This window comes from Echiichthys vipera (genome assembly GCF_963691815.1).
Source record: "Echiichthys vipera genome assembly, chromosome: 9".
Taxonomy (NCBI): Eukaryota; Metazoa; Chordata; class Actinopteri; order Perciformes; family Trachinidae; genus Echiichthys; species Echiichthys vipera.
Window position 1 is genome coordinate 25,972,584 of NC_139834.1, and position 25,333 is coordinate 25,997,916.

Here is a 25,333-nt window from a genome sequence, read left to right on the forward strand (position 1 = left end):
GTAGTGGACAACCTGCAGTATACAATCCACTCTACTTTTTGCTATACCTTTTTACTTTATGTTGGAAGATGAGCCACAGAATTGGTCTTATGATATTCAGTCATAGAGAGTAAAGAACATATGCTGCCTTCAGGTGCTTTCAGAGTTATCAGAGTTAAAAGTTGACGGGATGAGGAACGGAAGAAACGGGTAAATATTCCATTGGTCGAAGTTGGGTCAACGGTGAGCGTTTTTTCAAATTTCTGTGAGAGAAACCACTCTGAATATGCAGTTCAGTCAGTGCATGAGTAGAGAAATGTGTTCAAGGAAACAAACGGCTAAACAAAGTCCAGAGGCTGTGAGATCGAAAACAACCTTGTTATATCAGGAAAGATTTATTTAGTATCCACTGAGCTCTTTAGCAGCAACAGTTCCTTATGTTATTGTGTGATCACGTGCATCAAAAATCATTAGTTTTGTCAACATCAGGTTGTCTTGTTAAAGTGTTAACTGGCTAACTGCCGTTTTAAGCCGTCCTGTCAGTCTTCCGGTTTCCCTTTGTGAATGACGAATACAGACTTTCTCTCCGCCTGCTGAAGACTTATTGCACAGTCCGTACGTGCTAGTTGGCCGTCGGCTTTAGTCTCCACCACTTCTTTGAAGTGGGCTTGGTGTGTCCCTGATTTTAGAGCCCATACCCCTCCCATCACCTCAATCAGAGTGAAACAAGCTAATTGCCTCCGCCTGTGTTATCAGCTGATAATTTACCCCAACATTAGAGACACTACTGAACGAATCAGCTGAATCCTTAGCTGATGAATGAATCAGGGGGCTCCAAGCACGACACGTCGCCCCCCTGTGATCCCATCTAATCCCATAATGGTCATGATAACGATGGAGCCATGGGTGGTGTCATTACAAGGGGCAGTTTCCATGACAGCACCCTCAACCCTCTAACCAAAGCTAAAATAAAAAGTAGACTAAGGGAAGGAAGAAGTTTGCTTAACTTTGGATTAAAAATGCACATCTCTGAGTGCCTCTGTCTGATATTTACATTAATGTGCCAGCTATTGTCTTGCTTACTCTGGATACTGGGGTGTATATCATCTGACCTTAAGGCTCACACTTTTCAACAAGCCAAGCTCTCAACACTGATACTCACCACACACACACACACATGCACACACTGGCTCAGTATACACAATGTCATGTAACATTTTCATTGACACATAAAGCTGTAAAAACAATGGATTGAGTCAGGAAGGGAGGCTGCGATCAAAGGATTGTTCTTAGCCTTTTTTTCAGGATTCATCTTTTCCACGATCAAGTCAGGTTATATCAGCCCAGCCTACACCCATCTGCTGCCACCGAGAATCATAGGTGCAAAATCCAGTCCTCGTTTTAATGAAGTCATGCTGGAGCTCATGCGTGAGAGGGAGACACTGAAGCAGACACCTCTCTGTGATGTTCACATTTCATATCTGCCTCTGCCCAGGAGCTTGCCTTTTGTGAATTATTAAGCAGAGGGCTCTTTCTTCTCTTCGACTCTCTCTGTGTTCCCTGCATTTTCTCTCTCACACACTCTCATCCTCTTCTATTTCTCGCTCCTCCGTGTCAGTTGAACCAGCTTTGGCTGGAGCGGTGGCTCTCACTGAGATGCAAATGGCAGCCTTTGAAGGGGCACATTGGGAACGTCAATTAATCCAGGCGTTTGCCCGCCTGAAAAAAAAAAGGCTGTGCAACCATTGTTAGTCTGCTGTTTCATCTCTATTGTGCTACAGGGCAATGTTTTTATCCACTGTCCTCATGCCACCGGATTCGTTGGACTCTTCAAAGATTCAGGATACATCAGGATAGGCACAAAGGTGTGGACATTACTTCCGAAGCTGAGGTGTCACAGGGATAGGGCTGTATTGCACATCATATCGCCTTTTCTCCCCAAACCTTTTCTAACACCAAACCTGCTGTTGCCTGTGTGGCTATGCTCTAATTTAACTCCATGTCACCTATGCCCTTTCCAGCCCCAGACCTTTCTCCAACCTACTTATATTCTTCCCATCTCCCCTGTTCAGTAACCCCCCCCCCCCCTAACTCTCTATCTCTTGGGTGGTCGGCCTTCAGATCTCAGCATACCAAGCCCCTGTCTGGATAAGGTGTGCGATCATGGGGCCGTGTGCGTGGTCAAGAACAACGAGCCGGTGTGCGAATGCCCCGAGGCCTGTCCGCAAACGTCCGACCCGGTGTGCGGATCTGACGGCCACAGCTACGGGAGCCCCTGCGAGATGCGAGCGATGGGTTGTGCCCTGCAGAAGGCCATTCACATCCAACACAAAGGACCCTGTGGTGAGTTACATTATTACACATTACACATTATACTACACAGTAATTCACTGTTCAGTAATGAAATCACTATGAAATGTGTGAATAATAGCTCACAGGTAGGGAAATATCTCTCCTTGTGGAATATAATCAAGCTCAAATTAATTAATAGTGCTACATTACCCAGAGGCAGAATTATAATCCACAGACATTAACAATTAACACTTATGGAATCATATTCAGCCTGGGGCTTCTCATTTATATCCAACAAAGTCAAAACAATACTTAATACATCTTCAGGTCTCTTGTGAAGTGTTCTTATCAGTCATCCATTTCTCTTCATCTCCTCCTTCCTGCTCTTTTTCAGCCCTTCCATACCAACACCAAGACCCCAATTTGCCTGTTTTGACCTTTAAGTGAAGATACACTTTAGTCCTGATGAAAGGGAATGCAGGGCATACTTGTTTCTAATTGGCTACATGAGTCACTTTGCTTTGTCTTGCAGCGTTTGAGTATCAGCTAGTCATTAGTACACCAGGGACAGTAGAGCTTCAAGTGGTAAAAATATCTTCAGATCCACCATGCAGGCACAGAGCCGTACTGGCAGATTTGTACAGCTTGGTAAACCCACTAAGTAACATCTTGGAAGGCCATTTTTTCCTATGGCCTAATTGGTGTTTGAGTATTCTTCCTCAACTACCATCGAGCCATCCGCTTTTCACACACGCTGGGCAAAAGCACAGGTTATTAGCCCCCTAGTATTAGACCCAACTCTCACTCCATTCACTCCGCTTTGCTGAAATAGATTTTGTTCTACATATATTTTAAGACTATAACGATGAAAGTGGCCGCTGCGGGTCATGTTTGTTTGTACAAGCTAGTCTTTGAGAGTTACTGAAAAGCGCCATATAAAATTGATCTATTAATATTATTATTGTCATCCAAAAATGACAGGGTTAGTTGTCAAAGAGATCCTATGCTGCCTCTCTGCCTTCACGTGTGTTGCATCTGTTATCTTCCCCTCAACCCCTTCCCTCAATTTAAATCCAGCACAAGTATGTATGCCAACAGGAAAGGGAGAGAGAACAGGGTTCCAACTGTGGGCACGCTGGCTGACTCAATTTGGTGCGCTGCACAGCAGGTAGACGGCAGGTCTGTGGACCTGGGGTCCCTCTGTGGTAATGAATAGTCTTTATTTTAAAAAGCGAGAGGCAGAGCGAGCTGGCAGAGTGGAGGGCCATGTCTGTAATCCAACACTATGGATAGTTTTTGGCTCCCAGAGGAAACAGGCCTGCGTCAGCGCAATGGTGCCATAAAAACGCTGAGGCATTGGCTTGCAATGCGCGGGCCAGCCGAGGAATGATGGCAATGATAATGTGGGTTATTTCTGGGCTGTTTGAACAGCTTTACTGGTTCACATTCTGCACCATAACAACTGACTGACTTAAGCTATTATCTCACCTAATTATCACAGGCTATTCCCCCCAGTAATCTACTATACATGTTTATGGAGCAGAAAGAAAGAGAGAGTAGAGGAACATATGCTGCCTTCAGGTGCTGTCGGAAGTATCGGAATTTAAGTTGAAGGGATGAGTAACTGAAAAAAATGGTGAATAAAGTGGGAACTTTCTGTGATATTCACATTGTTTAGTAATCCCAAGCTGCATGTTATATTGCGAAAGCGCATAACAAGTAATTCATTTTATTATTTGTTATCCTTTCTGAGCTGATAATATGTCTAGATTAATTACTTTAATTTCCACTTTTCAAAACATGAATTAAATGCCCCATTTCCATCTTTTCATTTTGTAGCAAGGTGTTTATATAATGGGAATTCTAAAATAGCCATCTTTTTTTGTTTTTTTGTTTACTGGCTCTGTTTTGTTATTTCCATCCAAATGCACTATAATGTGGAAGTTGTCAGATTTATGGCTTCCAGACTCAAAAGTAGGAGCTTAAGGGAGGCAGGTGAGAGGTGCCACAATAGAAAATAACTGGGCATGTGTGCTTTACTGCGTGTGTTTGTGTGGCTGCCTACAGCCTCTCATGGGCCCAGCCATAATTTCATTTCCTTCCCTGCGGGCTGGAAAAATAGCAGTTATCTATATGGCTCAGGTGCAACTCGAGAGTGATATGAGTGACATTTGTTATTATTCTGAGATTTTTCCCTTTCCTGCGTTTGAGTGGCGGGCGACCTTGTAAGGTTGGCTGGGAGGAGGTGCGCTTGGTTAATAGACCCCCCAGCTGGGTATCATTCGCCTTGGAAATAGGGACATTAATACAGCTTTACCCAAACAGATGAGAGCAGGGCCACAGGAATCATTTAAGAAAAGAAAACAAATTCCCCTCTTTTCTCCCAAAGGTGTTTGAAATTGTATACACAGTTGAGTAAGAAAAATAGGTCAGACCAGCAGCATGAGAGTGGTCGGAGAAAAAAATGGCAGAGGAAAGTAATAAATGCAGGGAGGGAAGGAGATGGAGGTAAATAAGATGAGGAGAAGCAGAGAAGTGGGGGGGCAGAGTTAATAGTGTACCGGCCAGGCAGGCGGCAACAGGGGAGTTGTTATCACCCAGGCATGTTCAAAAGCCTTCAAAACACAAACCAGTCTACATCTTTCTGCTTAATCCGGAGGTTGTACTCCGCCCAAACCCCCTCACCAGCAATTCTGTTACTTTTCCCAGTGAGAATATCAACAAAACACAGTAAAGCTGGAGGGTCTTTGGTTTTTTCCTCCACATGACTCAATCCTTCATAATCTCAAGGCTACACTTATACCAGCCCACCCCTATGTCTCACGCTCACTTCCAAAACCACAAACACTATCACAAAAGCTGTCACAGTGCAAGAAGGAACATCAGCAGTTCCTCACTTTAGGTCCAGGGGACATCAAGGCGACCTTGACCAAATTGTAGAAGGTCCTCAGCAAAAGAGGTAAGTTTGGTTTGATAAGGTGACATGGCAGGAAGTGAGGAAATATGTGGCAGGTTGATCATACAAGGGGGCTCCTCATTAATATTCCATCCTGTCATAGACATTATCCAAATTTATCAAGGAGTGACCTACAGCATTGTGTAATGATTTCTGATAAATGAACATGTGATACTTACATGGTTAATGAAAGCTGCTTATGTGACACAAACCTATCAGACACTCAGCTACTTATGTTTTAATTCAGGACATCCTGTCGAGTAAAATTAATATATGATTTTTTTTACAGTACAGCTTCAGACAGCTTATAAAAGAATATTTTCCAGGTAAATTTGGCCGGCCACGGTTCCAGATTCATGCCTTGCTTATGATGAATGGCGCACAAATGTCGTCCCAACTGCTCTGATCTGGGCGCCAATGCTGGCTCATGGCTTAGTGTAGCTGATTGGTCATGTTTGGTACTGACTTATAGCTGCAATGGGGCTAAAACAGGTGCTTTGAGTACAGCTGGTGTTAGATTTTTAGGGCTAGCATAAAAAGATCTTAAAATACTTTGATCTTTGATCTCAGACACACTGTGTTTTACTGTATATGTTTCAGGCCGGAGAGGTTCTTGCATTGGGGGACATGAAAGTACATTTGTTAGAGATGAGTGATTCCAGGTTTCCTGTCGTATAACCTAGCCTGCCAGACTTTTTACCCTAAAGACTGAACATTTTATGGTGGTGAAGTTGTGTGCCTTCTTAAAAGGAAATAGACTGTGAATAAGCGATAACAGACCTGGAGATGACAGAGTGGGCATCTAATAATGTAGAATAGTAACACAACTGGTACTGAGATGTTCATCACTGGAAGCAGACTTGAAAGCTGAGTGAACATCTTAACATTACCAGTAATAGCAACAATTCTCCCTCTGCTCCTGGCTTTGAACGGAAGCTTCCCTCCTTTTCTGCCTGTTTGCGATGTGTGTTGTCTGGAGGATCAGGCAGTGTGGAGAGCCAGGTGCGAGGGGCAGGAGCTGATAAAGAAGCAAGGCTGCTATCAGGACACAGGGCCTGATAAAGGACAACAATCACTGCCGCCAATTCCTGATTTATAGCTGTCGCAACCAGAGAGGAGCCACGACCACAGCGACCCCCATTTTTAAACAGTATTTTGTGTTTATTGTAGTCACAGAAAACCCAAGCTATTATAAAGCTTTGAGTCATAGATTGTTACCCAACGTATATAAGTACCCCAACATTGCACTCACGTAATTTGCTGCCACCTTTTTTCCAAAACTATGGGCATTAATATGTAGCTATAACAACCTCCACTCCTCTGGGAAGGCCTTCCACAAGGTTCTGGAGCCTGGCTACAGGGATTTGCTCCCATCCAGCAAACAAGAGCATTAGTGAGGTCTGCCACTCATGCTGGGGCCTGCATTTGGTGCTCCAATTAATCCCAGAAGTGTTGGATGGCTTTATGCAGGCCAGACCAGTTCTTCCACACCAAACTTTTTTTCTCTTGGACCTAGCTCTCTGCACTAAGGCATTGTCATGTGGAAGAGGAAAAAGTCATCTTAATTGGAACTAAGGGGACCAAACCATGAAAAACAGCCCCAAACCAAAATTATACATCGGTTTTATAGAAACATGGTCCTGCATGCTCTGCTCATGTAATTTTAAAGTATGGCCTCAAAGAAGCGTAATCATTATACTAATATACACTATATTCCTCCTACAGGCAATATTCTGTCTGTCAAGTGCCACACGTGGCCATAACCAGTTCACAATCAAGGCTGTCAATCCAGGAAAGGAGTGGGTGTCTGCGCTATATGGAGAGATGAAGGAAATGAAAGACTCTAAAAGAGTAATAAACAGATTTAATAATGTGGAAAGTTCCAGCGGCCAGCCTCGCCTCTCTCAATTAGTGCTAAATCAGCAGCGGTTATTAGCCTGCTCCTAATTGAATATGATAGGGAGCTGTGCTAATGCAATCCTCCAGGTGTAATTGGTGTCAGAGGGAGAGGCACATGTACTACTAGCCCTGTTTGTGCACGAGGCCTCGCATTTGCCTTCTCATTGGTTTACAGGCCCCTTATGACATAAATCAGTACCCTGAACATGTCTGATCCTGCTTTGCTGTTTCTTCAGGGAGAAACTTTGCCCCCTATACAAGCCGGCAATTCCTCAAGAGATGATCCAAGTGAATCCTCCAGCTAATAAGGAAAGTCTCAAAAGCTCTTTAAGTCTTTTGGGCATCTTTCCGTTGGCAATAAAATACAGATATCATCTGCCTGAAGTGTGGTGGGAAATAGCATATTTATAAGCAGAGGTGAACAACCTTACACAGTGAGACGCACAACCAGAAAAATGAATTTCCCCACGCTGTTCAGATCAGTTTTGCTGTACCTTCTGCTCACGTGCATCCCCAAAATATGCTGACATCGTGCTCCCCCATAAGGATGGAGATGAGCAGTACCTGGCTGTCACTGGATGTTAGAGCTGGTATCGTTTAACACGTTATGATAGCAGTTCTAATACCCAATACCAGTGATACCAATGGAATACTTCATTTGATACCTTTTTCTCTACCGCATTTGATTCCCATCATGAAAAGAAGCATTCAGTTGCGTAAAAATCATTTTGCAGTCATACTTTTTGGCGACATCTCCACCAACTGTCAAATACAACATGCTCGATTTCAGCCCGCCACAGACTGTATGGGTTGTAGCTGCTGCGGTAATGGGCCAATCACATGTCACGTTGAAGGTTCTCTGTGTAACTTTCAGAAAAATCTTGTTATTTCTCCATTAGTGAACTGTAGTCAGCACCCTATTACTTGTTCTCGCATGCCCGTACACTCTGTAGCTGTTTGTATAATGCACCAGGGGTCTGATCCCAGACCATCACCCGGGTCCGACTCCCCGCCGGATCAGCAAACTAGTTGCTGCTGGTTGCACAGGACAGCCGCTGCCAACCTGAGGACCATTTTCGGGCTGCCTCTGCTGAATGTATAACAGAAGAACAGAATGCGTGGACTCTGCCGGTTCGTTTGTTGACATTAGCGGGCTCCATTTAACACTACTGGCTGTAGGTGAGCTGAAGAGAAATGAGGAACTCTTGAGCATACAAAACTTCACAACTTGGGAAAATCCGTCCCGAGTCCTATACATCAATCCAAAGGCTGTTTAGGCAACCGAGAAAGTCGGTCAATTTTTAAGTCACGTAACTACCCATTCACCTTTTGACAATAAGAAATGATTAATACATACATGGCTGCAAGCAAAACCATACAAAGTATAACTTTTTTTATAGATCTGGGCAAAAAAAGGATCAAATGCATGTATTGTTTGACTGGAGAAACTTGGTACTGAGTTATTTTGCATCATGTACCGAGTCAAGATACCCAGCCCGTCAAGATATACAGCAATGTAGCAATTGCAAAATAGTTCAATTCTTGTCTCATCAGATAAGAGAATCATTTCCTTCCTGTAAGTGTAATTTGGCAAACTCCAACCAGGTTGTCTAGCTCTTGTTCTCAGGACTAGCTTCACTTGTGACTACACTCCCAAATGTCCTGATGATGAAGTGCTAGCAGAGATGGCTGTCCATCTGGCAGCCTCTTGCTACCTTTGCACAAGAAGTTCTGAAGCTCTTTGTGTTCAGTTATTTAGTTTCAGCTTCATCTTCCTACTCAGATCTGTGCCTCAGTAGAATTCTGTCGAGAGCTTCTTTTTTTTTTAATTTCATGGCTCAGGATTTAGCTCTCACATGCATGTTAAAAGTGGCACAATTTAATAGACGGGTGGATGCCTTTGGAAAGTTTTACAAATCAATTGAATCTGCCTCAGGTGGACTCCGGTAAAGTTTTACACAGATTCTACACAGTATGGAAACTTTGCATATCTGCACTTCTTGTATCTGTGTTGCTGCACGGCATCATTAAGCACCACCCCAGCTGTCAGCAACACAGCTTGTCAAGAAAAGACAACAACTGGATTTTACCAATTAATCGTTTCATGGCATTAAACACAATGGATGAATCTATGATTGCTGCATCTGTAATTAACACTATCTTTAAACCCTGCATAACATCTTGATAAAAGCTGCTGTAATATTATGTTTGCCCATAGCAATGCATTTTTCTTGTGAACATGCTCAGTAATTAATGTGAAGTGACGCTTTATTTGCAACTTTAGATCTATTTGAGGGGTCATCGAAAAAAGTAAGAGCAGTTTGAAATGAAAATTTGATTCATTTTAAGTCTCCCACACAACAAAATATAAAAAGTGTAAAAGGGACTTATTCATTTTCAAATTCAGGGCATTTATTTGAGCCGAGTTATCATGGGAACAATACCTGAAACGCATAGACTGATCCTTCTCCTTCTTCATTATCTCCATCTAGATGAGTCCTGTGCCAACTGCTCTTTCGGGGCAATCTGTGATGCCCAGAGCGGGCAGTGTGTGTGTGCATCGGAGTGTGTGGAGTCCCACCAGCCCGTGTGTGGCAGCGATGGCAGCACCTACAACAGCGAGTGTGAGCTGCATGTGCGGGCCTGCAAAACACAGATGGACCTCCGCGTGGTCAGCCAGGGAGAGTGCAGTAAGTGCATACATTTATGCATGCATTGTGTGGCATACTTATTGTTTTTGAACAGCAAATGAAGGGATCGTGGCATGATTGTGAATCCTGGGTGATTTAGACCAAGTCATGCAGGATATTCATTGGTAAAACACACCTCTCTACCTCTAAATTAAATATGGATATAGAAAAATAAAAGTCATGCCCAACAGGAATCTCATACACCTGCAGGCATTCTACACTTGGACAGATGGAGAATTGCTAAGGGGACATGTATATGTCAGTTTTAAGAGAGGGATATATAACATGAGGAACTGGCATGCATGGCAATAAGGAAGGGACTAGAGAAATCTCAGTTAAGATGCATCTTAACGTCTGGTGTGAATGAAATCCATCAAAACAACATTGCATTGACCTATCATGTTCTGATTTAGAAACCTGTGGCAGCACTGTTTGTGCCTGGGGTGCCCGGTGTGTCCAGAATAAGTGTGAGTGCCCGCAGTGCTCAGGCGAGGCCTTCTCCCCAGTGTGCGGAAGCGATGGCACCACCTACAACAACGAGTGTGAACTCCGCACGTCCTCCTGCATGCAGAAGAGGAGAATTGACGCGACGAAGCCCGGAAGCTGTGATGAAGGTAGGAAATGGACTTTAAAATGGTGTGATTATGTTAACCAATCGGCCATTGAAATGGTCTAATTATCATTGTCAACTGACCTGCGGGACAGGATCCAGTCATCTGTGGATTTTCATAATTGTTGCATAAAGCACCACTAGCATGCCAACAAGCAAACAAAACCTATTACAGCAACAGAAATGACTTCTGGGTGATTGAGTTCAGGCCAGATGTACATTTTCACGCTGTGCCTGTCTTGTTTGTTTGTGCATCTGTTAGAAATCATTTCCCCTGCTACTGTAAATTCCCAAATAGTTCTTTATTAACCTCACCTGCAGGTAGAGCCAGACCTTTTTTTTTTTGTCAATTACGCTTTTTTATTACATTTGATTACATCGCAGTAAGAAGTCTCCTTTTTTCCTGGTCTGCTGGTTTTCTTATGTGGTGCAGCTGCGGTTTGTCAGTTTTTTAATCTTCCCCCATTTTACTTGTTGTCTCAGTAGATTAAAATTATTGTTGGTCTTTTATTCAGTGTTATGATACTGTCCATGAAGCTGGGCTCTTCTTTCACGGATGTCAAAAGCCTCATAAGACCTAAACCTTTTCCTAGTTGGCTTTTAATGTAAAGTTTCACAAACAGTAGCTCAACACCAAACACAAGAATAGCAAACCGTATATCAATGAATGAAAACAGCATTTCAGAAAAAAAAAAGGAAACTGGTGGGGTATCACATGGTCATTACTTTATCATATGAGCCATGATAGCACAAGAAATGTGACTCTGCTTTTGTTAGGGGCCAGCTTTATTTGTTTGTCAGCTTTTATTTGGGAATTTATAGTATACGTTTAATCGAGCCCGTCTATCCAATTATGCTTTTAAGTGTGTGACCGATGGCACTTAATGTGAATATCCCTGATTTCTACGCCTGTAGCTCTGTCGTTCCTCCACATTCGGAATAAATTAGATGTAATTCGCCGTGCAAATCATATCTTGATCAGCGCTGACAGACCGAGGCGAAATATCACAGTCCCTCGCTCGGCCTGTCTCGGGGACAACTCTGGAGGGAGCAACATGCCAACCTCTGGTTGTCATGCAGATTGCTGCGACGCCGCTCCCCCGTGGCTGGTGGGTCGGCAAAGCGAAAATAGTTATCCTGTGACAAGGTGTGAAGGGGAGCAGATTACACCTGCCAGCAGGAGGGACGTCTGGAGAGAAGAAAAGAGGGAATGGATGGAGGACAGAGCAAATAGAGATGAGAGGAATCCTCTTCTTTTTTGATTGCTAGCCAGGGGTGTTTCTTTCTTTTCTTTTCTTTTCTTTCTACCATTATCTACCGTATTGGCCCTGGTCCTGCGAGGCAAATCGTGCCGCCAAAGCTTCTCGTGGTCGATTTGACATCATTTCATTGACTGAGACGAGTGACCTTTTTTGTATGTGGAGCATGAAGAAATGTGAAAGTGTATACCGGCAACGCAGACTCACTGACACCACACACACACACTCGTACATCTACACACTCTGTCCTCTTTCTGTTGGTTGTCTTGTATCTGGCAGGGCCCCGCACCCCTCCCCCCACCACCCCAGGGCACTGCTCTGCTTGCGGTGCCTGATGGCGTTTTTCCCCCCTCTATTTTATTCTCTGTCTCACACTGTCTCTGAACATCCTCCTTTTTTTCATCAGTTGCTCATTTTGATTCAGAGAAAACCATCAAGCTTGCACAAAAGAATCTTTTTCTTTTTTTTGGCTCCCCGTTGCTCCCTGCCATCCCACCCACTCATGCATCTCTCTATTTTGCACTCGTCTCGATCAAACTTGTGCCTCTCGACAAAAGGGGCACCGATGCTTTCACAGACAGGGGTGGAGATGGGATTGGCTGCAATCGATAAATTTCACCCTAGGGGTGAAATCTGCAGACTACGTCCCGGCTCCTTTCAGCCTCCTCAGATCTGACCCAGACCCTCCACAGGAAGTCTACTGTGATTGTAAAACGATCAAAACCAAGGTGCTGTTTTTCCCTTGTGAAATATCTGTGTCTGGCTGCACCTTGGTCACCAAGTGGTTACAGTGCATCCTACTGCATATGCACATCGGGGAGATCCCGAGCTTGGGACCTTTCTTACATGTCTCTCTCTCTCTCCCCCACACTACTACCCTGACAAATAATAGTGAAAACCAAAGAAATATCTGTGTTTGGATGTCGGATATGTTTCTTTGGCTACATACTGTAAAACTGATTTGCTGTTGATGTATTTTTCCCTCCTTTCGCAAAATTAATAGTATATATAGTGTATTACAGCAGTCTGTCACAATATATAAGACCAAAGACTGTAGGTGCTGGCTTTATTATAGACAGCAGCAAAGCTCTACATCACCAGTGTGCAAAACCCCCCACTCATACTTCATATCTTAGATAAGCCCGGAGAGGAAGGGAACATGTGATTTATTCGCTTACGTAGACCTGACTTAAAAACCATCCTCATTAGTCTTGTTGGGGGGGGGGGGGGGGGGGGGGGCTACAGAGCATAAAAATGGAAGTTGTTTTCTTCCGCCTTTTGTTTAACAGTAATGAAAAATGACAGTGTTCCCACTGTCGGCCATACAGGGAAATTTATCACCTGTTTAATTTCACACTCTGGTAGGCATGGCCTCAGCTTCTTTTCTCGACACTGACAAAGTGGCAAGTGAGAGCAGTGCATCACCTACGGAGCCCCAGGCCTTTTTTTTAATTGAATAGAAGTTTAATAAACAAGATTATGAGTGCAGAATCACACTGGGACGCCGGTCCACACCTTCGTAGTCATATCGCACGTATCGGATCAAAAAACGCTCCAAAAGACAGGTAAAGCCGTGAAAGAAAGAAAAAAAACACACGGTGGATGGCTGGGTGGTAAAAGAGTTCATGGAGTGAGATCAGCAGATATTTCCTTCATGGTCCATCCATCACGGGGATTTTAACCTTCTGTTGAGGCAACAAAACTTCTTCTCTCCAAACACCCCATCCGTCCTCCCCACCAGGCGTGACACTCCATCCCTCTCTATCTTTCAGAACTTTATTTGGACTAACACGCTGTCACATCCGTCAAGAGCGGGCCGTACGAGCGACTGATAGATAAAGCAAAAACAAAGGCAAAGTGTGCCACATCCTTCGGCAAAGGCCAATGTCATCTTCGATCATTGCCGGGACACGCGTTTGATTTCTTTCAAATGATAGATGTCCAAGTTGTCCAGATGTCCATTTGCACAGTTCATGCTACCAGAGGTTACATCATGATATCGGTCACTCCCGGAGCAACCGATGTAGACAGATCTGGTCGACCAAACATCTCCAGGCTGCATCTCAGTCCCTCTCTGTCCCCTATTATTTACTCTCCTCCTCTTCTTCTCCCTCTGTTTTCTTTAACACACACTTCTGTGGGGATAGGATCTCCTCCATCACTTGTTCATTATATTCACTGTCAAATGCTTGTAATGTTTTTTTCCTCTCACATTAGTCTTAGTGCTATTCATTTCCTTTTTCTTCTCACCGCCGCTGAATTCTGTCTTCTTAATGGAGCTCCCTTGGCTAAATAGACTCTGGTTTCTGACATGATCGAGTATAAAGGAAGGGATGGGCAGTGCAGAGAGAATAGCTGATGTAGCCATCTTAGCCGGGGATGTATTAATTGAAAGGTTCATAGGCAGCACGGGTGGCGGGCACATGAAAGAGCTGCAGCTAATTAGGACCCCCCTTCGCCCTTCACTTTTATTTATTCCATTCTAATGTCTTAGCTCTTTTATTTATTTATCTTGTCTCTGTAAGGGGGCCTGAGCAGAATATGAATTGGCTGCTCCTGCATTTCCCTTTTATTGTGTCTTGCTGAGCTGGCGTACAGTACACAGATAGAGGTAGCTGCCTGCTTGTTATTCCTTTTTCTGATCTGTTCTGGAGTCGGCTGACATCTTGTTTTCAGATGAAGTACCTTCAAATGCCTGCGATAATGTCACTGGCATTTGAAGGCCATTAACTGGTGCATTAGCCCCCCCCCCCTGTCGCAATATGTTTCTTCTAACTGGGACTGCTGGTTCAAAATCAATAAGTAGCTACCGCAGTAAATTTAAGTAAAAGGATTAGGGTTGGAGGTTCTGTCAGTTTAGAATAGAGATGGAGCGAGTCCTTAACAAGTCATGATGTTTGTGGGGGGATGTGACCTCTACACGAAGCTCCAGCTCCACTCTTGTGTCCACTGCTAATGAAGTAAGGGTTCCTCCACTGGAGCGACCACTCGAAGCTGATGACCCATATAAAAAAAAAAACAACCAGGGCTTTATCTTCCCCCACCCCGCCCCTCCCCTCCACTGTGACCTGCTCCATAATCTACTTGAGAAGATTGGCTATGCTAAGTGGCACTTCCATCACAACGACATTGATTCCACCATTAGAGGTGACATTTACAGATAGTTGAATGAGCCCTAAAAGTAGACAGGAAGAGGAAAATAACAAGTTGATTACCTTAGATATTTCTCATACGCGCTGAGAGCTTTTACCTTCCATTTTTTGAATAACAAATTTGCTTCGAATGAATTTTCTGCCAGCCCACAGGGTGCCTCTCAGGCTGACATTCCCTGTATCTTTCGCGCTGATGCTTTCATTCCCCGCGTTCGCACACATTCACCTAATCTCCTTCAGGAGTTCCACTGTAGGTGAAATTTGCAACTTCAAAAGCTTGATCCCCCCCCCCGTCTCTGCCTGCATCCTGCAACATACGCCTATTTGTTTTTCATAAATGAAACTCCAAACGCGTGTACGGATTGCTTACCTTACTAAAATCTTCTTACCTTGTTAAAGTTTGTTTAACAGACAGTTTGGTGAAACAGCACAGATGCCGTACAGTGATTGACTTTACTTGGTTGGCCTTGCTACCTCTTTTAACAGGAATGCACTTCCATCCATAGAAGTGCACTTTTAAAACAAATAAAAGGCCTTCCAAGGTCACAGTTAGAGAGCTGCTGGGACAACTTTCTTTAAAGTTCCAGGCCATAATTAGATTTTACAGAACACTTTGCAATTAGTTGTATTCTCATATCAGGAAGCAGGCACCCATAAAGAAGGCCTCGCCACCAATTCTCTCTGCACACTTGGAGGCCACAGTTAATAATTCCCTCCCCTTTTTGTCTCTGATTTAATTGAAATGAAAGGGATGTCTCGCTGGTGGTGCAGAGATGTTGTGTCTAATTTATTTAGTCAATCTCTTCTCTCACTACAGTTGGTCATTATCTTGTACTACCAGCAGCGCGTTTGGTTCGCTCTCCCCATCACCAGCGTGAGGGAAATGTAAATGATTACGACTATGTGATGTTCCTAATGTGTAAATGTAGCCTTAACTTATAGGGAAATGAAAGTTGGACACTGCCTTCACCTGATGCCCTGATAAAGAGCCATCTCCCTTGTGTTTATGTTTGTTTAATTAATGACACTGTATATTTACGGCGTGTTTAAAATGCAGACTGTGGCTCAGGAGGGTCAGGCTCCGGCGTGGAGAGCTGTGAACAAGACCGCTGCCGCATGTTTGGAGGCTCGTGGGACGAGGACGCAGAGGACGACCGTTGCATCTGTGACTTCACCTGCCAAAGTGTGCCTCACAACCCGGTACGAGTTTCATCCTGTTTTTCTTCAAATCTCAAAACGTGTATTGTAGAACTGCTGCACTTCTGCCCCACTCACTGTATTCATCAGCAGCAGTTTGCTATGGCGTCACAGTTGTCATCAAAGTTCAGTCACGTGCTAGCAAGCGGTTGTCAAAATAACTTTGCTTTACGGCTGAAGCTCCATTCTAAGTCGAGTGATGACAACTGAGTATCGGCTGAAGAAGACTGCGAACAGACATAGTGTGACACTGAACTTCCTGTGATTCTTTTGCAGGTGTGTGGCTCAGATGGAAAAAACTACAGCAACGAGTGCCAGCTGAAGAAGGCCAGATGTGAAAAACAAGAGCACTTGTTGATTCAGAATCAGGGACCCTGTGCAGGTCGGTTCATTACGCCACTCAGAGTTAATGTCATTACAGAAGCACCCTCATCAAGACTCACGGCCATTGACATCCCATTTCTCCACTCATTTCATCCATTGATGGGGTGTAATAGTCTGTAGTTGCAATTTGATTTGTTTGCAGCCACGAGCAAACGAAGTGAAGGTCAAGGTTAAATATGATGTGCATGTTTGTGTAATATGCTCAGTGAAGGTTGACTCAACACACTTGCGGCGTTTCAGCAAGGCTCTCTTTCATATCTGGAAACTGACCGGTCCTCTGGGGCTGGCTAGAGTGCACAGATAACATTCTTTCTCACAGGCGCATGTATGGATTGAACTGATAGCAATAATGACTCACTTTTCCTGCCCAGACATTCTGACAATTTAAACCATTAAACTTGTGCTCATAAGCTTGCTTCTTAACCCTCGGGATAGCACTTTACCCCACTCGCCTGAATATAAAAAACCCCTCTTTGCATGTAAATGAATGGCATTTATCAGCCAGGAGAGTTGTCTGATCAGTGGCTAAGTAGCAAAGGTTAGCCGTCTTCCCCTCCATGGCTGTGTTAAATGAAGAGCTTTTGCTCTTCTGCTAGCACAGGACTGGGGAGCAGAGCAAAAGGCACTTAAGGGATTTCCTGTGATCATTCCAGCCTGTTTGAATCCCTGTGGGTCCAAAGTAGAGGAGGATGGAGAGAGTTGAAGAGAGAGTGAGAAAGAGGGAGTTGCCAGTGTTTTCACACATATCCCTACAGATTCTTCTCCTTCCTAAGCTGGCCTCCTTGGGCACTGACTGTCACGCTTCTCTACCACCCGTGGATAATCAATCCTTTTTTGAAGAGCACTCTATGGGTACCAGGAGCTCTGGGCTCTCCTCTCCTATTGGCGAATGGAAAAACTCTGATCTTGGGGAATTGCACTGCCCTCCACATTAGCGGCGTAAGGAAAAACTTCAGCTGACCTCAACTCCAGAAACTTATCAAAACGCGTCGTTTCTCACTAGCTGAGCATGAAAGCAACCATGTCTTTTTTCAGATGTTCTGATTATGAAAAGAACTTTACCTCTTCGGTGTCAACAGTGTCATCTGCTGCATGCACATTCGCAAAGTTTGCCTCTCATAGCATTTCATCCTTCGTAGCTGTCTGCAAACTCAAATCTGGGTCAGGGATTTCAGTCACATCCAAAGAAAAACGTATTTACTAGACAAGCAAACATGTGCCCCGAATATAAAAGACTAGCTATAATCACTGCAGCGGAGAAAGCACAACAGCGAGCCTTGGAGATGTGGAGGTAATATTGCACGTCACAGTGAGCTGCATTGTGCCGGACAATGGCCACTGAAGAGGAAAAACCCTTGAAGGGTGGAAGAACATATGAAATTAAAAGTTCTCCTTGTCCTAATAGGCTCAGTACAGATAGCTGAATGGAGCGCTGGAAAGTGGCAAGTTAAATGAACTGTGTCCAAAGCCCATCTCTGGAGTGGGAAAGCACTGGAAAAAGAGCGAGCCGAGTCATCACCATTAGGCTGAGGCTCATATCCACACCAGTAACAGTGTGATTTATGGCCCCTGTATCTCCAGCCTCCATACTCTAAATGAGCAACACAAGAAAAAGAGATCGGGAGGGGAATGGAGAGAGACGGAAAAAACAGAGGGGAAGAATTCTGCTTTCTGTGTGTACAACTTTGCCTTTCACTCCAAAGCCTGGAGAGAATTTGAACGTGACGATATTTCTGTCTCGGCCATTAAACAAACCCCCTTTTCCTCCCTCTGTATCTTTTGTTGTTCTCTGCCGATTTGTGGAGACGCGCCAAGTTTTGGGAACACATTTGTTTTTTTATTTTGTTGAATGTAGCTCTTTATTCAGAGCTGTCACACTAGTTTGAAGGCTGGTGCAGCCCTCAGACAAAGGAGCTCTCCACACACTGTGCACAGGCAGAAACTACTTGGCACATTCCTTCACATTATGCAGCAGGATTTCTTTCTTTTTTCTTTTTTTTGGGGAAGGTTGTAGGGCAGCAGTGCAATTCCGTAATATTAGACAAGAACAAATGAAGAGAACATGCCTCCTAGTATGTGGTAAATGTCAGCTGCTGTGCATTCACCAGCGAGCAACGCCATTGTTTGTTTTCACCGGAGGTAATAGCATCATTTCCCCCTGAGTTTGAGCCATTGTGGAGAAAGTAGCAAATAGAATTGTTATCTTGAAGTCGACTGCCAGCCTCTCCACCTCTGCCCCTCAAGCCAATCTCATTGTTGGCAAAAAAAAAAGTTACATGTTGCTCGGAGATTGTGTTGTCTAATCCCTCCTCACCGCCACCAAACCCCTCCCCACATAATCACTTAAATGTCGGTGTTCTTCTTTCTCTCTTTGTGCCATCTCCCATCTCCCCTTCCCTCTTTGTTGCTACCTCATCAGCGATTTCAGCCACATCTCTGCCCGGGCTGACGGCACCCCAGCACTGCAGTCTGTCTGTGTATGGCTGCTGCCACGACAATGTGACAGCTGCCTTAGGAGTCGGACTGGCTGGATGTCCCAGTAAGTCCTCCTCTACGTCCCTGTTGACCCTTCACATTCAATGTGTTCCTGAGTTTGTTGTGTGCATGCAAAAAAAAAAAGTTGTAGATACTATCAGGCTATTTCAGCATATGGGACATATTGTCCTTGACTGCAATTACGGCAGCAAAGTTGCAGAGCTGAAAACGTTTCATCTTAATCCAAGGAATAATTATGATAATGCTGCACCATATCAACAGAAAAAATCTCTTCATCTGATGATCTTGACGAATGATAGCACACAGATGGGGGAGAAAACGCTGCATCAAGCCGTTAGCTAGCTGATACAGTATGGATGGAGAAAATGCAGACTTAGAAATAAGGATATAGAGAGATTTAGTAAAGAGGAAACTTACTTAAGCACACTTTATCCACCTTTTTGTTTGTGGGACAGAGCGTACCCAACATTCAAGCCTAGTATAAATCCTGAATGCAGAATATCCATCATAGTAAGCACTATTCAGCTGTTGTAAGTTATGTGATGAGTCTTTCAAAGTTAGAGAAGCATAAAACAGTGATGGAGTGCAGAGGAACTGCTGTAAAACTGGCATCCATGGTGCTCCGCTCTCCCCAGGTACCTGTCAGTGTAATGTCTACGGCTCTTACAAGGGGACGTGTGATCCAGCCAGCGGCCAGTGCTCCTGTAAGCCGGGTGTCGGGGGACAGAAGTGTGACCGCTGCGAGCCGGGCTTCTGGAACTTCCGTGGCATTGTGACGGAGAACATGAGCGGCTGCACGCGTAAGGGGGTTGCTTCTTTTCCATCTGCGCTGAGCAAATGAGCCCGTACTGTAGCTTTACATGTGACTTCAGTCATTTGTTTCAGTGCTACACTGCATGTTTGTTGCTTTCTATAACTGCCCAAAAAGTACACCTTGTTCCCATAAGGGGTCAGATTACACAATTTACAAAAACATTGGGGAGTTTGTTTGCAAAAAGAGACTCATTTAAATATGAATAAACCAGCGCAGTTGGATTGAAATGACTTTTAATGCATTGAAGACAAACATCATTTATGAAAATTAAAAAGAGAGAGAGAGAGAGAGAGAGAGAGAGAGAGAGAGAGAGAGAGAGAGAGATTTTATGAAAACAACCTCACACCAGTTTGACTGAAAAACAACATGATAAATAAAATGGAGCTATCTGTTTTTGTGAATGAACCCTTCATATTTCTCAGTAACCTCAAGTGCTGTCTGGCCTTGTAGAAGGTTGTGCTTTTATTTTCCTCCAAAAGTTAAGTTAATTATTATTTGTACAACATAATATAGCATTCACAAATCACACATTTGCTTTATAGGGTTTTAAAATCTACACACACACACGCAGAAATTAAATAGCGGTAAAAGGGCCAGACCAGTTTAATATCCGGCTCAACTGTTTGATGGCAGGTTCTGTAGAAATAAATCCTACTGTGTCCTTTAGTCCTGTCAAACTGTTTCCATTTGTATTCAAGTGAAGAGCGGGGTCAGGACCCCTTGTTTGTCCTGGTGTAATGCAATATGGTGACCAGCTCATGGACCAGACCAGGACATACACTCCCAATGCCACAGAGCATTTTCAGTCAACAGCAGGAAGCCTGCAGGTGCCTCACCCGTGGCCTGACCTTAACAAGGTTTACCTTCAGTGAGCACACAACACACTGCACACCAATACCCGATTCAGCAGGAGAGGAGAAAAGAAAATACAGATCACTGATTCTAAGAACATGATGGGCTTGGTGTCCTTCCCTGGGGTTGTTTTCTTGAGTTTGTATTAAGTACTTCTCCTCCTCCTCCTCCTCCTCCTCCTTCTGCGGCCCCTGAGGCTGGGTAAAATATTCCCAACCCTTGACTCTAAGACACAGAAGCTAAGGTTGCCATAAACACACTATGTATACTTTATAAACCAATATATTCTTATCCCTTCTTCCCCAATTGTGCCTAATTGATACTTGTTTTGTCCTCATTGTTTCTCTTCGTCTACCTCCCCATGGCAGCGTGTAACTGTGACGCCACAGGCTCGGTCCGGGACGACTGCGAGCAGATGTCGGGTCTGTGTTCCTGCAAGACAGGAGTGAAGGGCATGAAGTGCAACGTGTGTCCAGATGGAAGCAAGATGGGCATGAATGGCTGCGACAAAGGTAATAAGAGAGAGTACCAAGGCAACATAAAGCACACGTTCTCCTCTTCACTCGATCATTCTAAAGTGTTTGCGTGTCACTCGGCTGATCCGTGCATCAGCCTCATAGAGGCCGGTCTGCTTTTCACATCCATCTGGTTTATTGGCACAGGGAGGAAGTGGCTCCAGGGCAGCTGTTTGATAGTGATTCTTACAAATGACATGCGCATGACACATCACCCCCTCGATATTTTATTTTCTACTCCATTTTGGATGATTAATAGAATAGAATAGAGTTGCTAGTGTGCAACAGTAGTACAAGTACTAATACATATGTGTGTGTTGTTTGTACTCTTCTACATAAGGACTATTAATTAATCTGATTAATAATAAAAACAGCCACAGTGATTACACAAGCTAAAAAGCGGGTTGAGGTAAAGGTTGGTTCCTGCTGTGGGGGCCTGCAGCTTCTTGATTAAGATGCACCATCAGATATCGACTGGAAGTCAAATGCTTAATGAAGCCAGCAGTCCCGGCACAGCGGTGGGGCACTCCGCCACACACCCAGCTAGATGAAAAGACAAGGTACTGAGAGGTGGTAGCACATGAAAGCAGGAGCCATGGGATGGGGGGGTACTCTGAGCCTCTGTGATGTTGCAACAATGCAAAGACCCCACACTCGCAGCCTGGCAGGTGGATGGTGGGCTCCCCGGCTGCTGCTTCAAGGCTTCAAACAGTCCTTTGGAGAGCTTCCGGAGGGATGTGTGGAGAAAAAAAGGAGCCAAACTATCCTGAGTGCACACCTTTACACAACTATTTTCTTACCACAGTAAGGCAGTTTGGGCAAAATGCTGTGGCCTATGAATAATTCACACAGGTAACTAGACAATTACATTACAGCTGCACTGCTGTGGTTGAAAAGAGACTAGAACAGGTCAGTCACTAAGAGGGGACAAAAGTACAGAATAAATGAAACAACAACTTTTAAAACCAATCAGAGTGGGTGAGGGGTGTGGCACTGTGTAAGGCTAGCTCAGTAGCACCCTGGTTACTAACACTAGTGCTGCTGACACCGTCCCGTATTCGTGTTCTGTTTTAGGGGTCAAAACTGGAGTTTGATTTGCTGATTTTGAAATGTAACAGCTGTAATCCATGCGCTTCATTTGAATTTAAATCTAACTGGGTGACACAGAGGGACGATCCAGACTTCTACTAGTTGGAGTTTATACATATTTTCCCAATCTTTAGTCATAGAACGTCATAAAAACGTTAGTAAGACTTGAAGCAGCTGTACTGTTACTACTATACAGTGTAAGTGAATGTGTTAATGACTCAAAAACATTGATTCTTGTTTTATTCTCTACATTCCATCACACTTTCTAGTTTGTGAGAAACCAATCGCATGGCTGTTTAACAGGCAGAATTTGTGCTTTCTTCGTAAATTCAAGCAAAACTTCTGTAATTGTGAAATTTTATTATTCAGTATGCACGTAAATGCATCTTTTAATTTAGCTCCATATTTTCACTCAACTGCTGAATTCATAAAGCGGCTTCACTCCTCTGCTATCAACTGTAAAATTGTGGGACTGTACAGGATGTGTAACACACAAACGCATCGCCCCCCACAGGTCCGGAGGCCCCGACCTCATGTGAAGAGTTAGAGTGCAGTTTTGGAGCTACTTGCATTGAGGTGAACGGCCAAGCCCACTGCGAGTGTCCCTCACCTGACTGCGATGAGAAAAACAAAACAAAGGTGGGTCTTTTGAAAACTGTTTGCACCTGAGAAAAACATAGCTTGATGTACAAGTTTGGGACAGAAAGAATTTGTTCCTGTGGCCTACAGGGAGTTAACGTGTTCTCATCTCCCCTCTCTCCATCTCTGTCACCGTGGAGCAGGTGTGTGGCTCAGATGGGGTGACCTATGCCGACCAGTGCCAGCTGAGGACCATAGCCTGTAGACAGGACAAGGATGTATCAGTGCAACACTTTGGACAGTGCACAGGTGAGCCCCGTCGAAGCCTCCATGCATCACACGTCGCATGGATGGCCAACTGTTGTCAGGTCCCCCGATCAAAAGATAATGAGCAGTGCTGTGAGCCTGCTGTTTCTCCTTCTTTCCACCTCTCCGTCTCAGGAAGTAAAGCCACAGCAACTTGTCTGTAAATTTACCTTGACTTGTGTCTTCAAGAAAGTACCTGCATGTGATATTGTAACAGTCACAGTTATTTCAACAAATCCAGGTTTTATTTCAAAATAACACATTTCTGATTTGTGGATAAGATCAAAGTCACATCTGTATTTAAATTCTCTTCTGGGAATTCTTCTTTTCATTGTTTGTATACCCGTTCCTCGAGCTCCATGATAAGGATTGTCTCACAGCAAATTTTTCGTTCGATTCACTGTGTTCATAGAGAACAGTGAAGTAAGCTCCCTTCCTGCTCTTGAGTTGCCAGATGACAGCAAAATCACGTCTGGAGAAAAATTAGAATTAGAAAGAGAGAGACATTGTAGCGCCTTGAGTCTTGCAATCCCACAAGGCGGCAATGACACTACAAAGGAACGCTGCCAGGAACACGACGCTGCTGCAGTATGACAGTGGACCTAGAGAACATGTGTACTGAGTAAAAAGCTCTGGCCCCTTGGTTCAGATGCTGATGGACATTGTTTGGATCGATGTAATAGGTGCTGGGCCGCGCGCTAAGGCCACGGTTTTCATGTAGAGTGAAGTTGTCGCACTGACTGCCAGCTTGCGTCGCAACAGGGTTCTAGAGACGCCGCCGGCAAGCTCAGTGGGGAGGAGGAGTGCCAGCTGTGTGGTTCTGGCCATGAGCCACTGCCAGGTATCGAGCATTTCAGGGTGCAAAAATGACCATTACCCCATTTGCTCAGTGGGCACAGATCGGGTGACCAAAATCCGTCACTAGTCCTCTTCATCCCCTTTGAGCACTCTTTGTCACACCCAAACTAGGTCACATCCATAAGAGCCAAGGCTGTTGACATGGTCTGTGTTGAATTGCCGTTGCAGGTACACAGATAAAGAGTCCAAATATGCTCGGCAAGAGATCGACAAGGCTTTGATGAGTCCCTGAACATCTGGTACTTACAAATTCAGTGCCGTGGGTTACCGGCGAAGGGAGCCAAAATCCAGTCTGGTTTCACATTCCTCTGTTGCCTGGCAATAGAGTGGGTTGTGTGTAATCCCTCACCTAGCATTGCTACACACAGAAGGCAAGAAGACGCCTCGCAGCGGACTCTTTCTCTATTGAACCCTCAGGGGAGGAACAGACAGGCGAGCGCTTGGGCCCACCAACAGCCACAGAGGATCTTTTAATTTCTTCCCCCGGATGCGGTCGCACTGCGGGTAGCTGCTCCGCCGCTGCTGTCGGCTCGGGGGTTAGATCTCAAGCTCATTTCACGTGTGGCTGGGTGCGAATTAGCATTTGCTCTGCCTCCACCCCTCACCACGACGCAGCCCTGCCTGCCCTCCCTCCTGCTGTTTACATGCAGTGCTTCCAGACTCCGGGCCTAAGCACTGTGGCATGCTAATGCTCACCGAGCTGCTATGTTGCTTGACAAGAGAGCAATGCCAAGGGGCTATATAAAAGTGTGAATATTGATCCTTTTTTTACATCATCGATCAGTCGCAACTTTTTATTACACCACAGAGTGCGACTACGGCTGCACCGTCGGCCACTAATGGGCAGGCTAAGAAAAATTCACCAGCCTGCAGAAGAAGAGAAATATGTTCTGCTAGTGACAGAGAGAGAACTTGCAGCTGACTGTGATGTTACCCAGCTCTCTCTGAAGTCTCTGAGCTAAAAGGCAACGCAGCCACAGAGTATAGGGAGGAGTTTTTTTTCTCGCTTCTTTGCTGTGTCTCAGCAAAAGATGAAAAGATATCCCAGAAACCCAGCAGAAAAAACGCAAGAGCTACTGTACCAAGCACCAGAGGGAGGGCATTTGGAATGATGAGCAAATTCAGGCTCCGGGGGAAAATGGCCATCGAGTTGGCAATGACCTGCCTCTCCCATATGGTGTTATCACCTGTAGGTTTGCAGCAAATTGGCAAGGAATGCCAACATATGGCATCGGCAGCCCTCCGCCTGCATGTTAGGGTCTGTTGCCTTCCCGAGTTTCGTGTCCTGCGATTTTCTCACATTACACAATCCCTTATTCTGTTTGCCTTGCAATACTCTCCCACTGTGAGCTTTGTTAACCTGCTTTTTCTTTCTGATTTAAACAACTTCTTTAGGCTTTTGTCCC

The 25,333-nt window shown here is 44.6% G+C and overlaps 1 protein-coding gene across 8 annotated transcripts in view; it reads left to right on the plus strand.

Moving 5' to 3' along the window:
• The window catches only part of agrn (agrin), a 256,975-nt gene that overhangs the window by 187,867 nt on the left and 43,775 nt on the right, over positions 1-25,333 (plus strand). For all 8 annotated transcript variants that reach the window (XM_083920018.1, XM_083920020.1, XM_083920024.1 and 5 more), the window contains 10 exons: positions 2,101-2,322; positions 9,619-9,816; positions 10,230-10,430; positions 15,895-16,037; positions 16,311-16,416; positions 18,838-18,957; positions 19,550-19,714; positions 20,949-21,092; positions 22,699-22,823; positions 22,967-23,072. In XM_083920018.1, coding sequence (XP_083776144.1) covers positions 2,101-2,322; positions 9,619-9,816; positions 10,230-10,430; positions 15,895-16,037; positions 16,311-16,416; positions 18,838-18,957; positions 19,550-19,714; positions 20,949-21,092; positions 22,699-22,823; positions 22,967-23,072 — 1,530 coding nt within the window. The remainder of the gene's footprint in view (positions 1-2,100; positions 2,323-9,618; positions 9,817-10,229; positions 10,431-15,894; positions 16,038-16,310; positions 16,417-18,837; positions 18,958-19,549; positions 19,715-20,948; positions 21,093-22,698; positions 22,824-22,966; positions 23,073-25,333) is intronic.